The sequence below is a fragment of the Ochlerotatus camptorhynchus genome, unplaced genomic scaffold, assembly GCF_037179485.1.
Source record: "Ochlerotatus camptorhynchus isolate MF236.1 unplaced genomic scaffold, CSIRO-AGI_Acam_v1.1 ptg000624l, whole genome shotgun sequence".
NCBI classification, from domain to species: domain Eukaryota; kingdom Metazoa; phylum Arthropoda; class Insecta; order Diptera; family Culicidae; genus Ochlerotatus; species Ochlerotatus camptorhynchus.
This window is the reverse complement of record NW_027041103.1, coordinates 416,861-440,000: the sequence shown is the minus strand read 5'-3', so window position 1 is coordinate 440,000 and position 23,140 is coordinate 416,861. Positions and strand designations below refer to the sequence as shown.

Below are 23,140 nucleotides of genomic sequence, written 5' to 3'. Positions count from 1 at the left end.
CTGCCAAGGTGATGGGATCATACCGGCGATAACGCATACTGCTTCCATCGAAATGGTTCTGTACGCACTCACGACTCGCATGGCCATGAGCCGGAACGTACTGCTCAATTTCCTTTGGTTCTGCTTCGTTTTCAGCGCTGCAATCCAGGCTGGACCTCCGTACCTTAGTATCAATGAGGACACACTAGCCAGAGCTTCTTGCTGCTGCTTGGACCAGAATTGTTCGGCTATTGCGTTGATGACCTTCGCCGCCTTCTCGCAAGCATATTCGATGTGGCTGTTTTAGTTTAGCCGGCCGTCGATCATCACTCCCAGATACTTCAGCAGGCGCTTCGAAACAATGGTGTGCTCTCCAACGGTTATTTCTGCCCACTGCACTGCTCTACAGTTACTGACAAACATCAGTTCTGTTTTGTGGTGGGCTATCTGCAGCTTCGCTCCTTGCATCCAGTTACCAATCGTAAATATCGCCTCGGCCGCCAGCATTTCCACTTCTTCCAGGGTCTCACCGGTTACCTTCAAGACGACATCGTCCGCAAAGCCAACGATCTCAACTCCTTTGGGCAGCTTGAGCGCCAGCACGCCATTGTACATTCCGTTCCACAGCGTGGGAACTAGAATGGAGCCTCCCGTCGTGATCCTAAGTGATTTCTGCCCGTGTCTGTCCCCGGGTCCTGGTCTTCTGGAAGTAACTACTTAGAATCCTACAGAGGTAGCCTGGAGCCCTCATTCTTTGGAGCACCTTGGCGATTGCCTCCCAGCTAGCACTATTGAATGCATTCTTCACATCAATCGTAATCACGGCGCAGTATCGATGTACTCTCCGCTGCTGTTTGGAAGCTTTCTCGGCTCTGTCAATCACTGTCCGAATTGTATCCATCGTCGATCTCCCTTTCCGGAATCCAAACTGCCTCTCTGACAACCCATGTTCACTCTCCGTGCATTTCGTCAGTCTGTTCAGGATGATTCTCTCCAAGAGCTTTCCGACAGTAAAGCTATGTTCATTTAGAATCCGGAATAATAAAATCATCTGTATCTCGGTAACGGATTGACGTACAAATAAGGTTAATACATCAAAACAAAGGTAATTCACTGTACTTTTAGGAAAAAAAAACAATACAAATCATTTCTCTTCGTTTCTAATGAAAATTCGCACTTTCTTCTTTATTCCTCCCACCAAACGCTGCACTCCTCCGGAGTCAACTTCCTTGGCACATTTGTTCCACATTTTGGTCATCTGAATCGAGTCCCGAGCCGTTTTCCCTTTTCTTAGGCTTCCGCTTCATTATTGCCCAAAATCTCTCGATGGGCCGGAACTGCGGGCAGTTGGGTGGATTTATGTTTTTATCGATGAAATCTACGTTATTATCGCGGTACCACTGGATAACTTCCCGGCTGTAGTGGCAACTCGCCAAATCTGGCCAAAACTTCACGGGACCTTTATGGGCTTTAATGAAAGGTAGTACGCGGTTTTTGAGGCATTCTTCCTTGTACAGCTTCGAGTCCATCGTCTTATTCGTCACGAACACTTTGGTCTTTGCTCCGCAGCTGCATATCCCTTGCCAAATCATCAGTTTTTTTTTGGCAAATTTGTCCATAAAAGCAAACTTAAACTTGGTCGTCTATTAAGCGATTCTCTACCATCTTTGCGGAAGGTGCTGATGGTTCCACAATTGGCCAGGCTGACGTTCAACTTTGCCAGAGCTTCCAGCAGGCTATACCCTCTTGCGTTGGTACATCTGCTCCCCCAATCCACCGCCCAAGCATTGACATCTCCTGCGATGATGACTGGTCTCCGTCCAATGAGCTCTCCGGTGAGCCCATCTAGCATCTGCGTAGTAACTATATACAAAGATTCCATTGATTTTGGCTATCACGAAACCTTCGTATGAGCCCGCAACCACTTGTTGAATGGGATACCTGCCCATGATTTGTATGGCCGCAATTCCTGCTCTATCCACCACCTAGTTACCATTATCGAGAGGGACTCGATATGGCTCTGCAATGAATGCAACATCGCACTTTGTTTCCGTTGTCGACTGCCACAACAGTTGCTGTGCTGTGTTTGCAATGTGCAATGATTGAGATTTATTTTGGTTGCCTCCATTATTGCTGGCCCACCATCGCCTTCTTGAACTCTGGGCACCTGAAACTTCCCGTCACATGGCCGTTTCCGTCCTCCTTTTTGCAGAGCATACACCTCGGTTGCTTCGTACAGCCTTTTGCAACGTGCACCTTCTCTGCGCATTTCCTGCACAGATCAGATCTGTCAGTGCCTTTGCAGTTTCTCGCCTGGCGACCGAAGCCCATGTACTTGTAGCATCTCCCCATTTTATTACCGAATAGCCATCGGTACGTCTCCCAGATTACATTGCACCTTCAGCGCATTTTTCAACTCGTCTTCCGTTGTGATCTCGTCCAGATTCCTGCACTCGACCACTGACTCCTGGGATAAGGCTCTTACGTTCGCCGTCCCGCCAAGAGATCTTTCGACGAGCTCCATAAAAGCTCAAATAGCATCGCCCATCTGGGTTCGCCTGGTTTTCACCTCGTTCTCGCCTAGTTGTTTCAACTCCGGATCCTCTCTCACTTTTCGGAGGAGTGCTGCCTAGGACGTTTTGACCTTTGCCTCAACAACCAGAGCGTCACATTTGCTTCTCTCCCTACGAGGCCTAGGCTTCTCCTTGTTCTTCTTGTCTTCCTTCTTCCTCACTTCCTCTTCCTTCTTCCTCACTTCCTCTTCCTTCTCCTTCACTTCCTCTTCCTTCTTCCTCACTTCCTCTTCCTTCTTCCTCACTTCATCTTTCTTCTTCCTCACTTCATCTTCCTTCTATTTTTTCTTCCTCTTCTTCTGGTTCTCGACTTTACGCCACACACCATTTTCTCCCATCTTCTTGATGCCTTCCTCGTCGTCCCTGCGTTTTTGGAGTTCCTCCTCATCATCCTGGCGGATTTGTGGGTCCCTTAGGCATATCATGTGCTTCAGCCAGTCTTATGCTCTCCTTGGCCTCCAGGAGAGCCTTTTCGGCATTTAGGCTCTTTTTCACCACTCTTGGAATACCCGATCTACCACTGTTATGCCGGATTTGATACCGGTAACAAAATGCTTGATCTCTTTATGTACGTTGTTTTTATCCTTCACGAACACATAGAGTTCATCGATCTTCCTCCTGACCTCCGTCATTTTGGTTCACCCAAGCTGCCGATCTTGAGATTTGCTACTGCTGGACATCTGGCTAGCCCACCTTCTGGCTGCTCTCCTTGGAAACTTTGGGGTCCTTGCTGCTCACCTTAGGACTTACTGCTGCTGCTGGAACTCGCAGGTGCGAAACTTTTTCAATATGTTATCCTAATTAATTTCTGGAAGAATTAACTTGTGTTTTATACAATTAGTATCAATGTTTCGTCATATCGTATCTTCAAGTCAAGAACAACATGTGAAAAGGGCATACAAGCTTTTTGTAAACAAACATTCTTATGCCCTTTTCTCGCCACCCATATGACACCAACGCAAACCATCAACATCGCCGAATAGGGGAAGGTTTCCCCTTTCCGATGATGTTGTTAGTTTGCGTGGGCGACCGGCGGTTGGCGAGAAGAGGGCCTACAAAGGTTTGTTTGCAAAAAGCTTGTATGCCCTTTTCACATGTGGCTCTTGAAGTGATCTTCGCAAGCGCCACATTTAGTTCAGGCTCTTTGGAACTACATGTGATGAAATATGATACGAACCTTTTAAAGTGAATTGCACATAACAATGTTCATCATTTACTCACACATGAAATCTGCCTCGACCAACCTGGCAGAACGCGCCCTAACCCTCACTGAACCAAAGGGCCGGGATATTCGATCAGTTACTTCATGTACATCAAAACTTAATTTAAGTTTACTTCGAACTGATGTTTATAAAAAAAAATCAAATTTATTTCAAACATTTGAAAATTTAGCGGTGCCGGTGGTGTAGTGGTAAGCCTCTCACCCCAAAAGGCTTGGGTTCAATCCCAGTTGGCGCCACCGGAATTTTCTGAGGCATAAAATCTTTGATCACGCCTTTTTTTCGGCAGGGAAATAAAGCCGTTGGACCCCGGTCTATGAGTTGATGGGTCAATATATAGGATCCAGGTGTGGGAGCTGCCTCCCTGGCGTCGGTAGCATTGGTACTCAGTATAAAACATAAATTAAGAAAAAAAAAAAAAATACCAATTTAGAAAAAAATGCCAATTTTAGATATTGTTTATAATTTCAACTTCAACTTCAAATACTTTTTTTATAATGCGTTTATTTTTCCAGGCTCATTTGCCGTAGCTTTGTGGAGCCAAAATTTATGGTTCAGAATACAAAATTACTTAAAACTAACGTTAGTCAACCGATTACTCGCGGCTATCTCGAGGTTAGGGGAACAAATAGCAACAAATGGATTGCAGGGATTGAGAACACAAGTTTCGGAGAGCAATGTGCTCTTAATCTCGAACTAAGCGACATACTGATGAAAAAAGACGGACATGGGGGTACACCGATGGGGAGCTAACAACTTGGGAGAACACAAGATGACACTAACTGCTAAATCCTCAGATTTATCCTTTTTAAAAACACATACATTAAATTCAAATAGTCGAGATCTCGGCTCGCAAAGATGTCTCTAACGGGCCGCAAAGATTGTTTTCCTCGGGCCCTGAGGGATGCGGAGAACTCAGATCTAGCAAAACAATGAAGGGTGCATGACCAAAGCATGTGGTCGAATCACATGATTGCTGCCTGCGAGCCAGATTCGAAAACAAAAAATGCGAGTGATTGGACATGAACTTCAAATATCGAACCCGAAATATATCACTTTTTCTTCTTTGCACAATTCCTAGGTCTCAACGGCGATGTACTACCCAACAAACAAGAGTCACAAATAAGCATATATGTTGAATAAATGCTGTATAATAGTGTACAATGCTGAATACAACGGGTTGTCGAATTATGAGCTAAAAAAAAAGCATTGAGATCGATAGATGCACATTTGTTCCGCTGTTTGATCTGATCAGATTAATTTACTAATTTCGATTCAAAACCAGAAGTTTGCTCAAATCACAAACTGAATAGGTGTATAAAGAGAGAGAGAGAAGGATTAGTAATTTCCATTTTCTGGATCCATTTCTCTCCAGGTACGTGTCAATGTTTGTCTGAGGCTTGCTGTACTAGGGTGGCGTTTAGAACAGGCCTTGGCCTTCATGACGCGTCATATTAAGTAATCCAGCGGATTAAGATCGGGGCTGGATGGCGGCCACATATCCTTCGCCCAGAACGGAAGATGTTCCTGCAATCACTTCTGAGTGCGGTTCGAGGTGTAGCACGGAGCCCCATCTTGTTGAAATAAAACATTTGGCTTCGGATTGTACTGTTCACGGAATCCACGGAAGAACATACTTATTTAAAATTCCGATGTAGACCTCCGTGTTGACCTTGTAGCCTTCTGGAATGAACACCGGGTCCATTTTTTTTGCCATCGGAAGCCACCAATCCAACCACCACAACGCTAGCAGGATGCTTGGTCAGATACACGTTCTTGTGCTCGTCGGCCACGTCTTTAACCGGAAGATCACCGGAGAAATGTTGTATGGTTTCCGGCATTCGTGAAGTGTGTGATTAGCACCGTGTGTTAATATCGGCGCAAGGCCAAAAGTGGTGGTGGTTCTTTGCCACCGAGTGTGTGTCCGTGGCACAAGTGTCTGGACGGTCGCCATCTTGGCGGAAAACGTGGAGTCGAGTGCGCTCGGCTCGTTTTGTGAAAAGTTACGCCATTTTGTGGCGTGTGAACTGCAATTTGCAAGTGGATGCCCTGTGGGGAACAAAAACAATAACATTCAAACGTTTGTGAACGTTTGTGATTTAGTTTGCCAACAAAGAGGCAGAAGAAAAAGTGAATGAGTGAAAGTGAGACACCTTGTGGACCATCGAGTTGAGTGCCAAGGAGGAATATCCTCGACGCTCTCACGGGGTCGAAAAGTACAGGAGCGGATAAAGTGCCTACTATTGCACAGCAAAAAACCGCTCAACAGGAAATCGAAAGACAACGAAGGATGGAATTCAACCTGGAAGCCTTGCTGGATCGGCAGACGTTGCTGCTCGACAAGCTTTTACGGATGAATGAGTCTTTGCAGGAAGAGACCATCAGCGTTCACCTGCTCAGGCCTCATCTGGAGACTTTGCGGCGAACTGCAAATGATTTTGAGAAAGCGTATTCCGAAATTATTGTCCAGTTGCCTAGAGATCAGCGCCCAGCTCAGCGGAAGGATTACACGAACTTCGAAGAATTGCACAACGACGTGTACGTGAAGGTGCAGACAAGGATCGACCAAGCGGAGCAGCAGATGAAAGTGGAAGAAGTGCGGAATGTGCCAAACCCGTTGGCTCCTGGACCTCCAACCTCAGTGTACGTACAAGCCCCAGCGCCTCAACTACACGCACCATTTCCCAGCTTCGGTGGAGAGCCTGAGAACTGGTTCAGCTTCAAGAGTTTGTTCCACAGCATTATGGCTAGGTACAAAAACGAGCCTGATGCTATGAAAATCTTGCACCTTCGGAACGCACTTACAGGTGAAGCCAGAGACAAGATCGATCAAGATGTTGTTAACAACAACAGTTATGACACCGCGTGGAAAATTCTGGAAAATGCCCATGAAAACAAGCGCCTAATTATGGACACCCACATCGATGCCATCTTGGACTGTCAAAAAATAAGCAAGGATAATCGTGGAAAATCTCTTTCCAAGCTAGTTGAAGTTTGTGGAAAACATGCTGATGCCCTTAGCGGTCATGGATTCCCTGTTGAGGGTTTAGCAGAACTTGTGCTGGTTAATGTTCTGTACAAAAAGCTTGATAAAGAAAACCAAGAGCAATGGGAATCGAAGTTGGGAAACGGAGAGCTACCCGATTTCGAAGATTTTTTGCGCGAACGAGGACGTATTTTGCAGCGAACAAACCGTGCACAGCAGCAGCCGGTGCAGCAATCAACAGCAGCTCCAAACAAACAGCGCCAACCATTGGGCCAGAAGTCGTACCCCCCTTCCAAGTCGTTCGTACAAGTCGCAAAGGAGATGTGTTCGTGTTGTAAAGCAGAGCATTCGATCCATCGCTGTGAAAAATTCCAGAATATGTCGCTCCAAGAAAGGGAGGCCGTTGTAGCGAAGGCAAATTTGTGCTTCAACTGTCTGAAGGCGAAACATCGTGTCGTCAGTTGTCCGTCTGATCGGGGATGTAAAGTTTGCGGTCGCAAGCACCACAGCTTGCTGCACTGCACGGATGCTCCCAGCGGTGCAGTTCCAGAGAAGAAGGAAGAATCAAACGAAGTTCATGCAGCAGAATCCGCAGCGCAACCTCAAAATCAGCAGAATGTTCCTGAGCAGCAGCGTAGCAACTGTTTTGTGCGCCAACATTGGTGGTGACAAGCATCAAGTAGTGTTGTCCACGGCTCAAGTGATGGTTGCAGGGAAAGGAAACACAACTGTGAAGTGTCGAGCTTTATTGGATTCCGGATCCGACAGCAATATTATCACCGAGAAGCTGGCTAGCAAACTGCAGTTGAAATTGGATCCAGTGGACCTGCCGATCAGCGGTTTGAACAATATCGAAACCCGAGTTAAGTATCTGCTGTCGACAAAGTTCGCTTCTTGCATTAATTCTTTCGCCTCATCCGTTTTAGAATTCCTGGTCGTACCACGGGTCACGTCAAACCTACCCGTCGTTGAGATAGACGCCCGATCCTGGCCGATATCGTCAGGCCTACACTTTGCGGACCCAATGTTCCACACACCCGGTTTGAAGCTCGGCTGCTTTGGCATAACGCTAGCCGAAACGGAACTCGGATGGGTTGTAGGAGGATCGGTGCCGACCAGGAAAGCCAAATCATACCCGCGTGTGTGTCAGCTCAATCGCCACGAAGAAATGCTAAACGCAACGATGTCCAAGTTCTGGGAAATTGAGAACGTCCATTCGGAGAGGATTACGACCGTGGCTGAAGGTGCCGTGGAAGAGCATTTCAAGACCACTCACTACCGTGACGAGACAGGACGGTATGTAGTACGTTTACCATTCAACGGTATACAGGGTCAACTAGGCGACTCTTACGACATTGCTCGAAAACGTCTTGGCAAACTGATGCTCTCACTGGCGAGGAATCCAATGAAGCGTTGTGAGTACAATGAATTTTTGTCTGAGTACTTGACACTCGGTCACATGAAGGAAACGACTGAAGCAATCGATGGTGCATACTATATTCCACACCATGCTGTATATAAGGCTTCTAGCTCGACGACAAAAACAAGGGTGGTGTTCGATGCGTCGGCAAAAACTACCACTGGCGTTTCGCTCAATGATACGCTGTTGGTCGGACCTACGGTGCAAAACGACATCGTCTCGATTATCCTACGATTTTGTGTTCATTTGGTGGTGCTATCCGCCGACGTTCCCAAAATGTACCGTCAGGTCTGGCTCCATAAGGACGACTGTAAGTACCAGCTGATTCTGTGGTGGGACAGCGATGGTAACCTGAAAGTGTTCGAGTTTGCGGACGGTAACTTACGGCGTTGCCAGTTCACCACACCACGCCACAAGGGTATTGATTCAATTGGCTACGGATGAAGGTGAAGAATTTCCTCTGGCGAAGCAAGTCATTATCAAGGATAGTTATATCGACGACTTCTTGACTGGTGGATCGTCGATTGAAGAGGTGATACAAATCTACACGGAACTTTCGGAGCTGTTACGTCGAGGTGGCTTCGGTGCACACACATTTTGTTCGAACAGTACCGAGGTGTTGAAAGCAATTCCTGCTGAACTCCAGGAGAAGCAGCTTAGCTTTGACGATACCGGGATCAATAACAGCATCAAAACGTTGGGCCTCATCTGGATTCTGAAAGAAGATTACTTTTTGTTCCGGACTGCCCTGGTCAGTTGGGATGTGAAGGTAACGAAACGCATAGTGTTGTCGGAAATATGACAACTCTTCGACCCTCTTGGATTCCTGGGTCCGATCGAGGGGGACGACTCTATCTACGATTCAGAAAAGATTGTTTTTTGCTGCGCTTACGCTGAGTAGATAGAAAGAAGATTGATGACAATTCTGAAGATTTCCTGCAAAAAGATGATGCTCGATGTAAGTAGATGCGACAAATGAAAGAAGATTTTTCGAAGATTGATTCGATAGTGTGAGATTTGTTGAGCATCTTAACTTGAGATTTAGATGTGTCGCCCCCCTCGGGTCCGATTATTGTTTCGGCGAAATTGGTGATGCAGGACATTTGGCGTCTTGGTCTTGAGTGGGATGACGAACTTCCTGAAGAACTGTTGCAGCGATGGAAACAGTTTCGACATCAACTTCCAGTTGTAAATCAAATACGGAAACTACGTTGTGCAATTCAAGATGAAGCTGTGACGATATAACTCCATGGGTTTTCGGATGCCTCAAAGCGTGCCTATGGAGCTGTCGTGTATATTCGGAGCATCAACAAGGATGGGACAATCTTCGTCAATCTGGTTGCAAGCAAATCACGCGTGGCACCACTCAAACCATCAACGATTCCACGACTCGAACTTTGTGGCGCGTTGCTTTTGGCAGAGCTGGTGCGAAAAGTGGTGTCGGCAATGCAAATCCGATTCGATGTCGTGAAGCTATGGTGCGATTCCCAAATTGTTTTGTGTTGGCTGAAGAAATCTCCGCTATCACTGAACCAATTCGTCGCCAACCGTGTTGCCACGATAGTGGAACTGACCCAAGATTACCAGTGGGGATACATACAATCGGACGACAATCCAGCAGATGTAATTTCATGAGGTGAATTGCCACAGGATTTGCTGCAAAGGAAACTATGGTGGAATGGTTCTCCGTTATTATGGAATTCCCATCCAACATCGAGTGATCCTGAACGTTTGGAAGAATCAGCTATTCTGGAGGTGAAGTCGGCAGTAGTGTTGGCGGTCATGAAATGTTGTCCGGTTATAGTACTTGATAGACTCAGCAACTACATGAGAATGCAGAGAGCGTGGGTGTACGTGCATCGTTACATCGATATCAAGGTGCATAAGAAACAAGGCTTCGGTAACATTTCAGCGGACGAAATCAAGAAGGCAGAGGCATCAATCTTGTCAGTCCTCCAGCGTGAATGTTTCGGCGATCTGTGTAAGGCGTTGCAATCAAATTCCATTCAGCGGCATCCATTGCGAAACCTCGCACCGTTCCTGGGAGACGACGGGTTAATCCGAGTCGGAGGCCGTTTGAAATATTCGGCCATTCCTTATGATGGCAAACATCAGGTGTTGTTACCGGAGAAGCATCACGTCACGGAGGCAATCATACGTGGACTGCATTTGGAACATTTTCATGTTGGACAGAATGGATTGTTAGCTATCGTACGCGAACGTTACTGGCCGGTGCGCGTAAGGTTGGCAATCAAGAAAATCGTTTCCAATTGCCAGGTGTGTGCTAGGCAGCGTCCTATACCAGGTGGTCAGTTCATGGGAAATCTTTCGGAGTCTCGAGTCAATCCAGCGCCACCATTCTCCAAGGTTGGTATTGACTATGCTGGTCCATTTATGTTGAAACTAGGAGGTCGGAGTACGAAGCTGTATAAGGCATACGTGGTCGTCTTCGTGTGTATGGCAGTGAAAGCCATCCATTTCGAACTAGTTTCAAGCCTGTCGACCGACACATTCATTGCTGGATTGCAACGTTTTTCCAGTCGTCGAGGATTGCCGAGTGACATCCACAGTGATAACGCTACTACTTTTGTCGGTGCCAATCATGAACTAGCTGCTCTGAAGGAGTTGTTTGAAGAGCAGCAGCATCAACTGAAAGTAAAAGAGTTCTGTAGCGTAAAAGGCATCCGGTGGCATTTCATCCCCCCCAGAAGCCCACACTTTGGCGGAATCTGGGAAGCGGGGGTGAAATCCATGAAATACCACCTGAAGAGAACTGTTGGTGAGACCAGGCTTACGTATGAAGAGATGAGCACCGTTTTGGTTCAAACGGAGGCCATTCTTAACTCGCGACCTTTGTTTGCGCTGTCGGATGATCCAAGCGACTATTCCGTGCTAACTTGGTCATACATCGGACTACTGCTCGAACAAACCACGCTGCGATCAGTGTGGCGAGCAACATCAAGAGGACCCTTGCGGTGCTCCTCCAAAATGCGTGTACTGCAAGGAAAGCCTGCATACCCTGACTGACTGTTCGAGGTACAAACAGCAGGGAGAAAAACTTAAGCGGTCTCTGCAAGCTCGCTCCAAGAGAACACTAGCAGAACTCTTGAAGAATACCGCTTCATCTTCTCAGACCGCACCAAAAAGCAGTAACACGTTCTCCATTTTGCCAGTTGATGATCTTGACTCTGACTCAGAGGTCGGTGAGGGTAGTCCGTTTGTCTTTAAAGGCAATACGAGAAAACGAGCAAAAAAACACACCACCGAAAAGCCTCGTAAGGCCACTCGTACGGACCACCCTTCCACCTTGGAAAAATCAAGAGGTAACGGAAATGCACCCAAGCCCATTCCACCGGGTTTTCAACCTTGTAATTATGACAAGAACTTTCCGTCACTTCCAGGATCATCTAAAACCCCAGATGTCCCAGTTTTTCGACCAGAAAAGCAGCTGAATAATCAGCAAGAACATGCCCCCATGTTCACGTTTTCTGGTATTGTGGATAGCTTCTTCAGTATATTTAATATCTCTGACTCAACGAGGAGCATTATTAATTTAGTGCTGCCAATGGTGAAAATTTTTTTGAAGCAACTAGCTTCTAGGTGGTCCTTCCTTGCATCGATCATATCCTTTGATGGATAATTCTCCGAATGAGGTCGGGGATATGATCTCTGTTCTTCAGTGGAACTGTAGAAGTCTTATGCCAAAACTTGATACATTTAAATTTTTAGTTAACAACTCACTTTCTGATGCATTTGCCCTTTGCGAACATGGCTCTCTTCAGACATCGATCTTGCTTTCCACGATTTCAACATTATTCGCCTTGACCGCGCAGATTCGTATGAAGGGGTGCTTCTAGGGATCAACAAGCTCCATTCCTTCTACAGAATCGATCTGCCTTCGGTGACAGGCATTGAAGTTGTTGCATGTCAGGTTAACATTCGAGGTAAATGCCTCAGTATTGCCTCAGTATATCTTCCACCGAGAACTGCGATTTCTCGTCAAAGTTTCTCGGATATCTGCACGGCTATGCCGGAGCCACGGTTGATCTTGGGAGATTTTAACTCTCACGGTACAGGCTGGGGGGAACTGTACGACGACAACCGCTCAACCTTGATATACGACATGTGCGACTTCTTCAAAATGACAATTCTGAACACCGGGGAAGCAACACGCGTAGCCAAACCTCCAGCAAAAATAAGCAGATTAGACCTCTCACTTTGTTCGAGTTCACTATCGTTGGATTGCTCGTGGAAAGTAATTCAAGATCCCTACGGTAGTGACCATTTGCCAATCAAAATTTCTATTACCAATGGTTCATCTTCTACTCGCTCGGTCGACATCGCGTACGATCTTACGAAAAACATTGACTGGCGAAAATTCGCGACCGCGGTTCTTGATGCCAGTCAATCGGTTGACGTACTTCCTCCGCTGGACGAGTACTCCTTTCTCTCGCGTGTCATAATCGATTGTGCGCTGCGAGCACAGACGAAACGTGTTCCGGGTGTTTCCGTCCGCAAGCGACCTCCCACCCCGTGGTGGGATAAGGATTGCACCGACGCGAACAGCGAGAAGTCCGCCGCGTTTAAACGCTTCCGCAAACACGGTAAGGTCGGGGATTTCGAGCGGTACACCGACCTCGAGAAAACCTTTAAGGACTTAATTAAAGCAAAAAAAACGCGGATACTGGCGTCGGCTCGTCGATGGTTTGTCGCGAGAGACTTCCATGAGAACACTCTGGAATGTCGGCAGGAGAATGCGAAACGCGTCATCACCGATTAATGAAGACAAGGAGTACTCGGACAGATGGATTTTCAGCTTCGCGCGGAAAGTTTGCCCGGATTCGGTACCGGTTCAAACCAACGTTCGTGATCGTCCGTCGGGTAATAGCGAAATAGATTCCCCATTTTCGATGGTGGAATTCTCACTTGCTCTCCTTTCATGTAACAACTGAATCAAGTTCAACTTGCTCAAAAATCTCCCAGACGTCACGAAGAGACGCTTGTTGAACTTATTCAATCAATTTCTGGAGCACAACATTGTTCCGGATGATTGGAGGCACGTAAGAGTTATCGCCATTCGAAAACCCGGTAAACCCGCGTCGGATTATAACTCGTACCGTCCCATCGCGATGCTGTCCTGTATACGGAAATTGTTGGAGAAAATGATTCTTTTTCGTCTAGACAAATGGATCGAGTCGAATGGTTTACTTTCAGATACGCAATTTGGATTTCGGAGAGGCAAAGGAACGAGCGACTGTCTTGCGTTGCTTTCAATTGAAATTCAACTGGCCTATGCGCAAAAACAGCAAATGGGTTCAGTTTTCTTGGACATTAAGGGGGCTTTTGATTCTGTTTGTATCGATGTCCTTTCGGAAAAACTCCACGATAATGGGCTTTCAACAATTATGAACAACTATTTGAGCAACTTGTTGTCTGAGAAATATATGAGCTTTTCTCATGGAAACTCGACAACTTCACGAATTAGTTACATGGGTCTCCCCCAGGGTTCATGTTTAAGCCCCCTTCTTTATAATTTTAATGTAAAAGACATTGATGGTTGTCTTGATGAAAATTGCTCGCTAAGGCAGCTTACAGATGACGGGGTTGTGTCCGTTATAGGGCCAAGTGCACCGGACCTGCAAGGACCATTTCAAGATACCTTAGACAATTTGTCTACTTGGGCTATGAAGCTGGGTATCGAATTCTCTCCGGAGAAAACTGAGTTGGTTGTTTTTTCTAGGAAGCATCATCCTGCACAGTTACAGCTTCAACTAAAGGGTAGAACAATCACTCAAAGTGTATCTTTCAAGTATTTAGGTGTCTGGTTCGATTCCAAAAGCACGTGGGGAAAACATATTGCGTATGTGAAACAAAAATGCCAACAAAGAATCAATTTTCTTCGTACAATTACCGGAACTTGGTGGGGAGCACACCCGGAAGATCTGATCAGGTTGTATCGAACAACCATCTTGTCGGTTCTAGAGTACGGTAGCTTCTGCTTTCAATCCGTGGCGAAAACACACATCTTGAAGCTGCAACGAGTTCAATACCGTTGCCTCCGAATCGCGCTTGGCTGTATGCACTCGACGCATACGATGAGCCTCGAAGTACTCGCGAGTGTTCTCCCCCTGACAGATCGTTTCGCGGAACTGTCCTTTCGGTTTCTTATCCGTTGTGAAGTAATGACCCCATTGGTAATAGAAAATTTTGAGAAGCTACTCGACAGAAATCCTCAAACAAGATTCATGAGTCTCTATTACGAGTACATGACGCTGGAGATTGGCCCTTCTTCATTCAATTCCTCTCGTGTTTGCCTCCAAGACTTTTATAGTTCCTCTGTAAATTTTGATCTGACCATGTTGCAAGAAATCCGTGGAATACCAGATCACCATCGGTCGATGGTTGTTTCCTTAATTTTTGCAAACAAGTACCACCATGTAAGTAACAATAAGAGTTTTTTCACAGATGGGTCAACTATAAACGCTTTCACTGGATTTGGAGTATTCAACGAATTTCATAGCGCCTCATATCAACTGCAAAAACCCTGTTCCGTATACGTTGCGGAACTAGCAGCCATATTTTACGCAGTAGAGCAAATTGCCTCACTACCATCTGATCACTATTTTATTTTTACTGATAGCCTTAGCTCGTTGGAGGCTATTCGATCAATGAGGCCGATGAAGCACTCCTCGTATTTCCTGACCGAAATCCGAGCTAAATTGAGTACTTTATCTAGCTGCTCCTATACTATCACCTTAGTTTGGGTCCCATCTCATTGCTCAATTCCGGGTAATGAGAAAGCGGACTCGCTAGCTAAGGTGGGCGCTATGGAAGGCGATATTTTTGATCGACAAATCGCCTTTGCGGAATTTTTTTCAATTACCCGTCAGCACGTCCTCGCCAACTGGCAACAAAAATGGAATGAGAGTGATCTGGGAAGATGGTTACATTCTATTCTCCCACAGGTATCGAACAAGCCATGGTTCAAAGGATTGGACATGAGCCGTGACTTTATACGTGTCATATCAAGGCTCATGTCCAAGCACTACTCGTTAGACTCGCATTTCTTCCGAATCGGGCTCACAGGCAGCAATTTGTGCGCTTGTGGTAGTGGCTATCACGATATCGACCACGTGCTTTGGTCATGCACCCTACATTGTGTTGCTAGATCCGAGTTATCCGCATCCCTCAGGGCCCGAGGAAAACAACCTATGCGGCCCGTTAGAGACATCTTGGTGAGCCGAGATCTCGAATATTTTAAATTTAATTTATGTGTTTTTAAAACGGATCGATCTGAGGATTTAGTAGTTAGTGTCATCTTGTGTTCCCTCAAGTTGCTAGGTTTCCATCGGTGTACCCCCATGTTTGTCTTTTTCTCCAGTATGTCGCTTAGTTCTAGATCAAGAGCACATTGCTCTAAAAAACCTTGTGTTCTCAATCCCTATCCTGCCACCCGTTTGTTACAATTTGTTACCCCTAACCTCGAGAAAGCCGCGAGTAATCGGCCCCCGCTTTACTAACGTTAGTTGTAAGTAGTTTTGTACCCAAACGATGAATATCGGCTCCGCAAAGCTACGGCAAATGAGCCTGGAAAAATAAACGCATTTAAAAAAAAAAAGTCTTGGTCCGTGAATAAAGTTGTATCAGAATTCAACGCACCAACGTACATGGTGAGGCAGGTGAAGAGTCTTGTTAATGAGCAGGGTATTCTAAGCACACCCAACAAAAGAAGTGGGCATGGGATCAACGATGATACAAAAAAAACTAGTTAGGGAATTTTTTGATGACAATGATATTAGTAGACCTATGCCCGGAACAAATGATTTTGTTTCCGAGTTTAGAAATGGACGAAAAGAACACGTTCAAAAACGCCTGTTAATGATGTCCCTCAAAGAAGCGTACATGATTTTTGTTGATAAATATAAAGATATTAATATTGGTTTCACTGTCTTTACATTATTATTATTTTTTTATCTTTATTAGGGAGGCTTTCAGCCTTGGGCTGGTTCGCCTCCATCCCACTGTTTTACACAATTGCGACCAAAACATTGCATTTTGCTTGATTATACTGGTATACATAATGTATGTATTTGTACAATTCATGAAAATGTAAAATTATTGATCAACAACGATGTTTTACAGTGAGAAATATTCAATGTGTTATGTCTGTTTGTCTGTGGTTTAAGAATTATGTGTTTTTTCTCTCACATATTATCAAATTTTGCATCAGTAGTAGACAACAGAATAAGGGAATGATATTTTTTTTGACAAGGTCTACATGTCCAAATAGTTTTATTGAACTCTGAGAGGGTGCTGCCAATTCCGTATTTGAGAGAAATGCATCATGATCCCTATTCATATGAAATTCTCAATTAATCAAAGTGAACTTAAGTGCTGATTAGACAAAATTGAATCGCAAATTGAGCTTCATTGGATTCTGAGATGATTTTGAGCTTCACTGGTTTAGTTTTGTGTGAAAATGGCAAAAAAGAAAGATCAGTTCAGACATGAAAAAGTATTTGTAAGACAAACTTTTTTTCCTTAAAAGTGCCCATCTCGCGATGTATGGACGGTTAGTAGTAAACATAATTAACTATCTTGAGGCAAAGTTTCATCCAAATCAAACATTGCCATTTTTTTTAAATCGACTTTAAAATTTAAAAAAAGATTTTTTTTTCAGTGTAGGTCTCAAATGATATTTTAATATTTTTTTTTCGATAATTTGGTTAATTTACTAAGAGTCATCCATACAACACATTTTTGTAGGAGTTGTCATTTTTCCATAATATTTTTTTGAAAAAAATCGTCATAAAAAGTTTGGCCCTTCTCAAATGTTAGTCTAGATAAATTTTGGAAAAACTAAGTATGCAAAGTGGCATATTTAGTCAAGGTCAGAAAGTTTCATTGAAATCTGAGAGGGTGCTGCCAGCTCCGAATACGATTTGACGCGAAATGCGTCATCAGTATCCGTAACTGAACAAATTGAATCAAAATTGGAATATACGTGGTCAATTAAACTTCTACCTTGCCTGAAAATACCGTTTGCTTTAAATTGAAAAAATCAGCTAAGCGCTTCAAATGATTCCAATTATAGTTGTCACGCCAATAAATATTAAAATCACCAGCTAATATATTAAATTTACTGAAGTCAAGGAATGTCTCGAGCCAGTTCTCTAATCCTTCAACAAAACGCTGGTCACTAGAACTGGGAGAATGATACAAAACACCATAATTACCCATCTTCATGCCACGTACCCCGTACGTACGTAACACCCAAGACCCAGTTACCATCAATAACTTCGTTGATACGAAGGTCGAATTGAATTGATTCTTTGAAATAAATAGCAACGTAATGCTACGTATGTAGTTTGATGAAAACCCCGCAATATTCAAATACAAAAATAGAATTGATTCACATTCCTTGAACTTGGCTGCTATTTATTGAAACGCAAGCTGCAAAAAGTCTTTTATATAGCAAACCAGTGTTGGAAAAATATCAAAAATCAAATCTCACCAAAGCACAAGATCACGCTTGATTTGATTACTAATTTTCAAATTACTAGCACGACGAAAAAAATCGACGAGAAAATCCGAGTTTTCCGGATGTTGTAAAAGATCTATTACAACATCCGGAAAACTTGGATTTTCTTGAACAATATCATCATAATTACACACTTAGAAATAACTAATTTTACACGTGACGGAGTCCATCCACGTCCATCTTTCACATAAAGGATGAGGCGTAAACAAACATGTCATGTAATATTAAGTGCTCCGAGAGTGAAAAGTTCGTTATTCCACTGACCACTGAAAAGGGAAAAGCTAGGGCTTTCGTTTGGCGTAACCGAAATGTTTAGCAGCCATATTGGATTTGGCCGCCATAATGGATGTTTATAATAAAATGCGATGTTCATAAGAATACGCAAAAATTTAGCACTGTTGAAAACTATTAGAGCTCTTAGTTACAAAGGGGTCCATTAATTTGACCATTGCCGATCGAATTTCATAGCTTCTACTAGAACTTCTGAACTTCTGAATGAGTACAAAAAAAAAGGTTTTTGAGAACATCATGCAAAAAGTGGGCTGGTTTCAGTACCACTGAGAAAGTCAGTCCTGAATCTGACCTTTTTGCTGGAAACCCTCCAATCTTCTCGGATTGGTTCGTTTGAACTTTGAAGCTGGGCCTGTGATGAGAACGTCCAGATTTACATTCAGATACAGCAGATTCAGGAACGTGGTGAGTGAATTCTTAACAAATCTTTTCACCAACAAAAATAACCTTGGTCACATGAACAACTTTGCCGAAGACGGAAAGTTTATCGCTAGGACATAATAAAGCAGATTCAGGAAGTCAATATGTATACTAGCGCCGCGTTATGAGTGAATTCTGGACTAATCTGTTAAACTTCCGAAAGGGAAGGGTTTGCTCTTCTGAACAACTTTACCGAATATAGGAACCCGTTGCCCCCTAACGTGGGTTGATCACCGTTTCGTGGTACGTTACGGGATGTAAGATCTACCACCGATTCCTAGTCCTGACTACTTCAAACTAGGGGAAAATGATTTATCAGTAATCAAAGGAACACATCTTAGTCCTTGTTACTTTTTATGCATTGTTAATAGTGATAAGTCCTCGGGTTGCTTGGACCGAGGATGATCTTGAAACACGGAAAAAATGAGTTAGTTAGTCTTGATCTATGTGATTCCTAATCTTATATTCGTTGTTCCCTAGGTTGAAGTGGTTAAGACTAGAGTTCTGATGCATGGTCATTATCGGTGTCATTCCTTAATTTTGTTGCTAAGGAATCCAATTTTGACTGAAAAAGAGGCGCGCCTTTGGAGGGTGTTTCAACACTCCGAAGGGTATTAATAGCGTTACCTTTTAATTAGAGTTGGATCCTTGCGATGAATAGTGATGGAGTAATACGACATACACTAAACTAAGCACACGGGATATACTACAATAGATCAAATTACTAGCACCGACAAACCGACATGAATGACCATAGCAAAAACAACAACATTTATGACCAAAGCACACTACTGACATCTGGCTCCGTGTTCACGGGAAATATTTAGCTAAGCCATGAACCCGCATGCAAAAGTTACGAATTGATTCGTGTCTGATCTATTCTGGACAAATTATTTTTATCCAGATCAATAAATCCTATGGTTTTGACAGTTCGGATCACTGCACATTTAAATCGGCCGTTTACGATTTTCGGACATAAGTCAGAATCAAGTATCATGTCGGTTTGTCGGTGTTACTAGTCGCAGTGGTGTTAGGTCTCGAACAGAGAAAAAAAGGAACTTCGTTGCTAGGCAAGATCTCGTGCCATAAACAGCAGATTCAGGAAATCAATATGTATACTAGCGCCACGTGTTGAGCTAATTCTGAATGTTGGAAAATTGCCAACTTTTCTGGAAATTCCGCAATAATAATCCCGCGAATAAAACGACCGGTACTGGGGTTGATTTACTGTCCGGAAGATTATTATTATCCTAAAAAGAATATGCTTTATTTTAACAGTTATCTAGCAGTTAAACCAAGAACTAAATCATTTGCTTCTGTGTGTTATGCTGTTTATTTTTTAACATATTTTCATGCATAAACTTACGTTTAGTCCCGTACTATGTGTTTTGTTTGCCTGATGGTATGTCTATACCTCTTCTTTGCCGTACTAATTCACCGTACTATAATAGGCGGGATCTGCGGCAAATCAGCGGATACAGACACCTAACCAAGGCAGAACACTTGACTACAGTTTTCTTTACATGCGCACGGAAGAGGAGCTTTTCGTCAAACAACATCCCGAGATAGGTTACTTCGGCGGACCACTCAACCCTTGTGCCATCCATGATTACAGTACAAGAGGGAGCCGGTTTTAGTTTGGGCGATTGCCGATGGAGGAACATGATCGCTTGTGTTTTGGAGGCATTGATTTTGATTTTCCACGTGGTGGCATAATCAGCAAAGGCGTTAAGGCATCGTTGAAGTTTGTTCGTTATTTCGCGAGGCATCCTTCCTTTGACGGCTATTGCGGTATCAGCTGCGAACAGGAAAAACACGCAACCGTCACCGAGGGGAGGAATGTCGGAAGTGTAAATGCTGTAAAGCAAGGGGCCCAGCAGACTGCCTTGCGGGACTCCTGCTGGGATGGAAAACGTGTCTGAAAGACAACCATTCAACAATACCTTAAACGACCTTTGCTGGAGTTAGTTACGGGTGATTTTAACCAGATGTAATGGGAAGTTGAAGTTACAAAGCTTGTACACAAGTCCGTCATGCCAAAAATTGTCAAACGCCTTTTCAACGTCTAACAAGGCCATGGCTGTGGACTTGGATACAGCTTTGTTACTTCGGATGTTATCCATCACCCGTACTAGCTGATGATTGGTAGAGTGCCCCTTTCAGAATCCAAACTGTTCCGGAAGGAGAATGTTGCTTTACTCCACAAACTTGAGCAAACGATTGAGAATGAGTTTCTCGAACAATTTGCTCAGCGCTGAAAGGAGGCTGATTGGTCTGTAGCTTGAAGACAATGTTGGATCCTTATCGAGTTTGCGGATTGGTATGATTTTTGCTACTTTCCAGGTGCTTGGAAAGTAGTGTAGTTCCAAACATATGTTGAAGATAGCGGTTAGAAGATACTGCACTTTCATGCTGAGTCTCTTCAAAATCAAGTTGAATATACCGTCGAACCCGGGAGCCTTCATGTTCTTGATGCATTTCAGCGCTGAGCAAATTTGTTGTGCTGTAATCATATCCGCCAGAGGCACGACACAAGGGGAGGCATCTAGGTTTTGAACGCATTGTGCAACCTGATCATCGAGCGTACTTTGGATAGTCGAGCCAAGCAAATGCGATGAAGCGACATGCTTGCCGATCGCATTTGCTTTCTCCTGTGGGGTGATTAAAAGCCGATCGTCATCATTTTCGACTCTGAGAGGTGCAACGGGTTTGGGATGAGTTTTCAGGACCTTGGCTAGCTTCCAGAATGGTCTGGAGCGGTCGTCCAGATTCTGGACAACACGCCCGAAACTTTCATTTCGGAGTGAGTCCATTCTGGAAGCAATCTGCCTGTTCAGATCGGCCATATCAAGTTTTTTGCCCAGGTCTCCAGTCCTCTGAAACTGGCGTCTGCGCACATTTATCAATCAAATCAATAATTGAGTGTGGGAATTAATAGCAACAAACTTACCCCTCACAGGAACTTGTCGAACGCATGTCTCGTCAGCCTCGGATATGGCCTGTTGGAGTCCTTCCAACGCCCGGTCGATTTCATCTACGGTATCGAGCGGTGGATTTTCATCGATGTTGCTGTCCACCATTCGTCCGTACTGCACCCAGTTGACATGGTGGTAGTGTTTACGCAGGCAGCTTCTAGCAGGAACCACGTTGACACCGACTTCAGTCACCACTGGTTGGTGGTCGGAGCTGAGATCGTTGTGCGCCTCCGGCTTGGATAGTCCGATGTTTGACAGGAAAAAGTCCAGCGTGGAGGGATTTCCCGCCGGAGAGATGAAAGTTAGTTCGTCCGGAAATTGCACAGTGTACAGTCCATGTTATGCGTGGTCGAACAATAGACATCCGTTCCGGTTCCTCTGGTAGTTCCGCCAAGCTTCATGGTGGGCATTCAGGTCACCCCCAACGATGAATCGGGAGCTAGTACGGGTGATGGCGGTCAGGTCCTTCTTGAATTGGATTCCTAATCCGTTGCTTGCGGTACACTGGCGTGGGCAGTAAACAGCGATGAACCGGTCGTTTCCAGTTGGTGATTCCACCTCCACACTAATGGCCTCGATGATAGAAGTGCGGATGTGGGGCAGAGTGCAAAACTTGATTCCCTTTCTGACGATGACCGCTACACCACCCCCCCCCTCCCCCTGGAGCTGGTGCGATCAAGCCGGATAATGTTGTGGTCAGGCAACCAGAAGCTGTCACCGGACTTTAGGTGGGTCTCGGTTAGAAGAACCACGTCGATGCTATGCTTGCGGAGGAAGTCGGCAAGCTCAATCTGTTTTGCTCTTACAGAGCAAGCGTTCCAGGTAGCGATGGTTAGCGGTTTAGACACCATACTGGATGATGAACTTACCGAGCACTTGGATCTGTTCGGGCTTATTGCGGCACTTACGTAGAGCACCGGTCATGTTGACGAAAATTTCCATCAGTTCATCCGCTGAAAACAGATCGGGGTTGTTGTTTTGCGCTGGTGGTTGTCTCCAGACTCCAGGGGGGGATGGAGAGCTTTGGCCAGCAGAATCACCAGAAGTTGCTTGACCGGAATGCACCCGCGAATTCGCTTGCCTTTGCTGAGGAGCACGAAGAGGCGGGAAATCCTCCGTCCGAAATGCCGGGACTTTGTCCTTCTTGCGTCCTGGTTGGTTGTTAGTTGCCGCCTGTTTTCGGATGCGTTTGAAGTGCTCGCGTTTGGAGCACTGTCTGTCGGAACCTTGGTGAGCACCACCACAGTTGACGCATTTTAACGCCACGGCTCCATCCGCAGGGCAGTCGGAAGTGGCGTGGTCTTGAGCGCAATTGCCACAGCGTGGCTTAATGTTGCAGTTGCGGGTGCCGTGACCGAAGTTCAGACACCGTTGGCACTGAGTCACATCACGATGGCCACCACGGTATGGCTCCCAGCGATGATGGAATTGATGGAGCGGATGGCTTTCAGCGCGTTGAGCGTCACCGTTCTCTTCTGGAAGTGTACCAGGAAAAGGCTATCCGGATACGCCTTCACATTTTCGTCCTTCCTTGTCATCCGATAGACGGCACTTGGGGCCAGCTTGTACCGGTCTCTGATTTCAGCTTCGATAAACTTCGGGTCGAAGTTTGGTAGGCCCCTAATGACGACCTTGAATGGCTTCTCACCGGGAATGTCGTGGGTGAAGAATTCCACCTTGGAAGTCCTCAGGTGGGTGACGACCAAGTCATACTCCGCTTTGGTACGGAGCACCA

General features: G+C 45.0%; 3 protein-coding genes across 3 annotated transcripts; all 3 read left to right on the top strand.

Moving 5' to 3' along the window:
- Positions 1 to 6,062: 6,062 nt before the first annotated feature.
- LOC135714163 (uncharacterized) lies at positions 6,063 to 7,427 on the top strand. The gene has a single exon (XM_065237456.1). The coding sequence runs from the start codon at positions 6,063 to 6,065 to the stop codon at positions 7,425 to 7,427; it is 1,365 nt and encodes a 454-aa protein (XP_065093528.1).
- A 34-nt stretch (positions 7,428 to 7,461) lies between these two features.
- On the top strand, positions 7,462 to 9,813 carry LOC135714162 (uncharacterized). The gene is made up of 3 exons (XM_065237455.1): positions 7,462 to 8,554; positions 8,625 to 8,947; positions 9,451 to 9,813. The coding sequence occupies exons 1-3, from the start codon at positions 7,462 to 7,464 to the stop codon at positions 9,811 to 9,813; spliced, it is 1,779 nt and encodes a 592-aa protein (XP_065093527.1).
- Positions 9,814 to 10,005: 192 nt separating this feature from the next.
- Positions 10,006 to 21,891, top strand: LOC135714161 (uncharacterized). Its single transcript, XM_065237454.1, has 2 exons — positions 10,006 to 11,121; positions 21,766 to 21,891. The coding sequence occupies exons 1-2, from the start codon at positions 10,006 to 10,008 to the stop codon at positions 21,889 to 21,891; spliced, it is 1,242 nt and encodes a 413-aa protein (XP_065093526.1).
- The last annotated feature ends 1,249 nt before the right edge of the window (positions 21,892 to 23,140 follow it).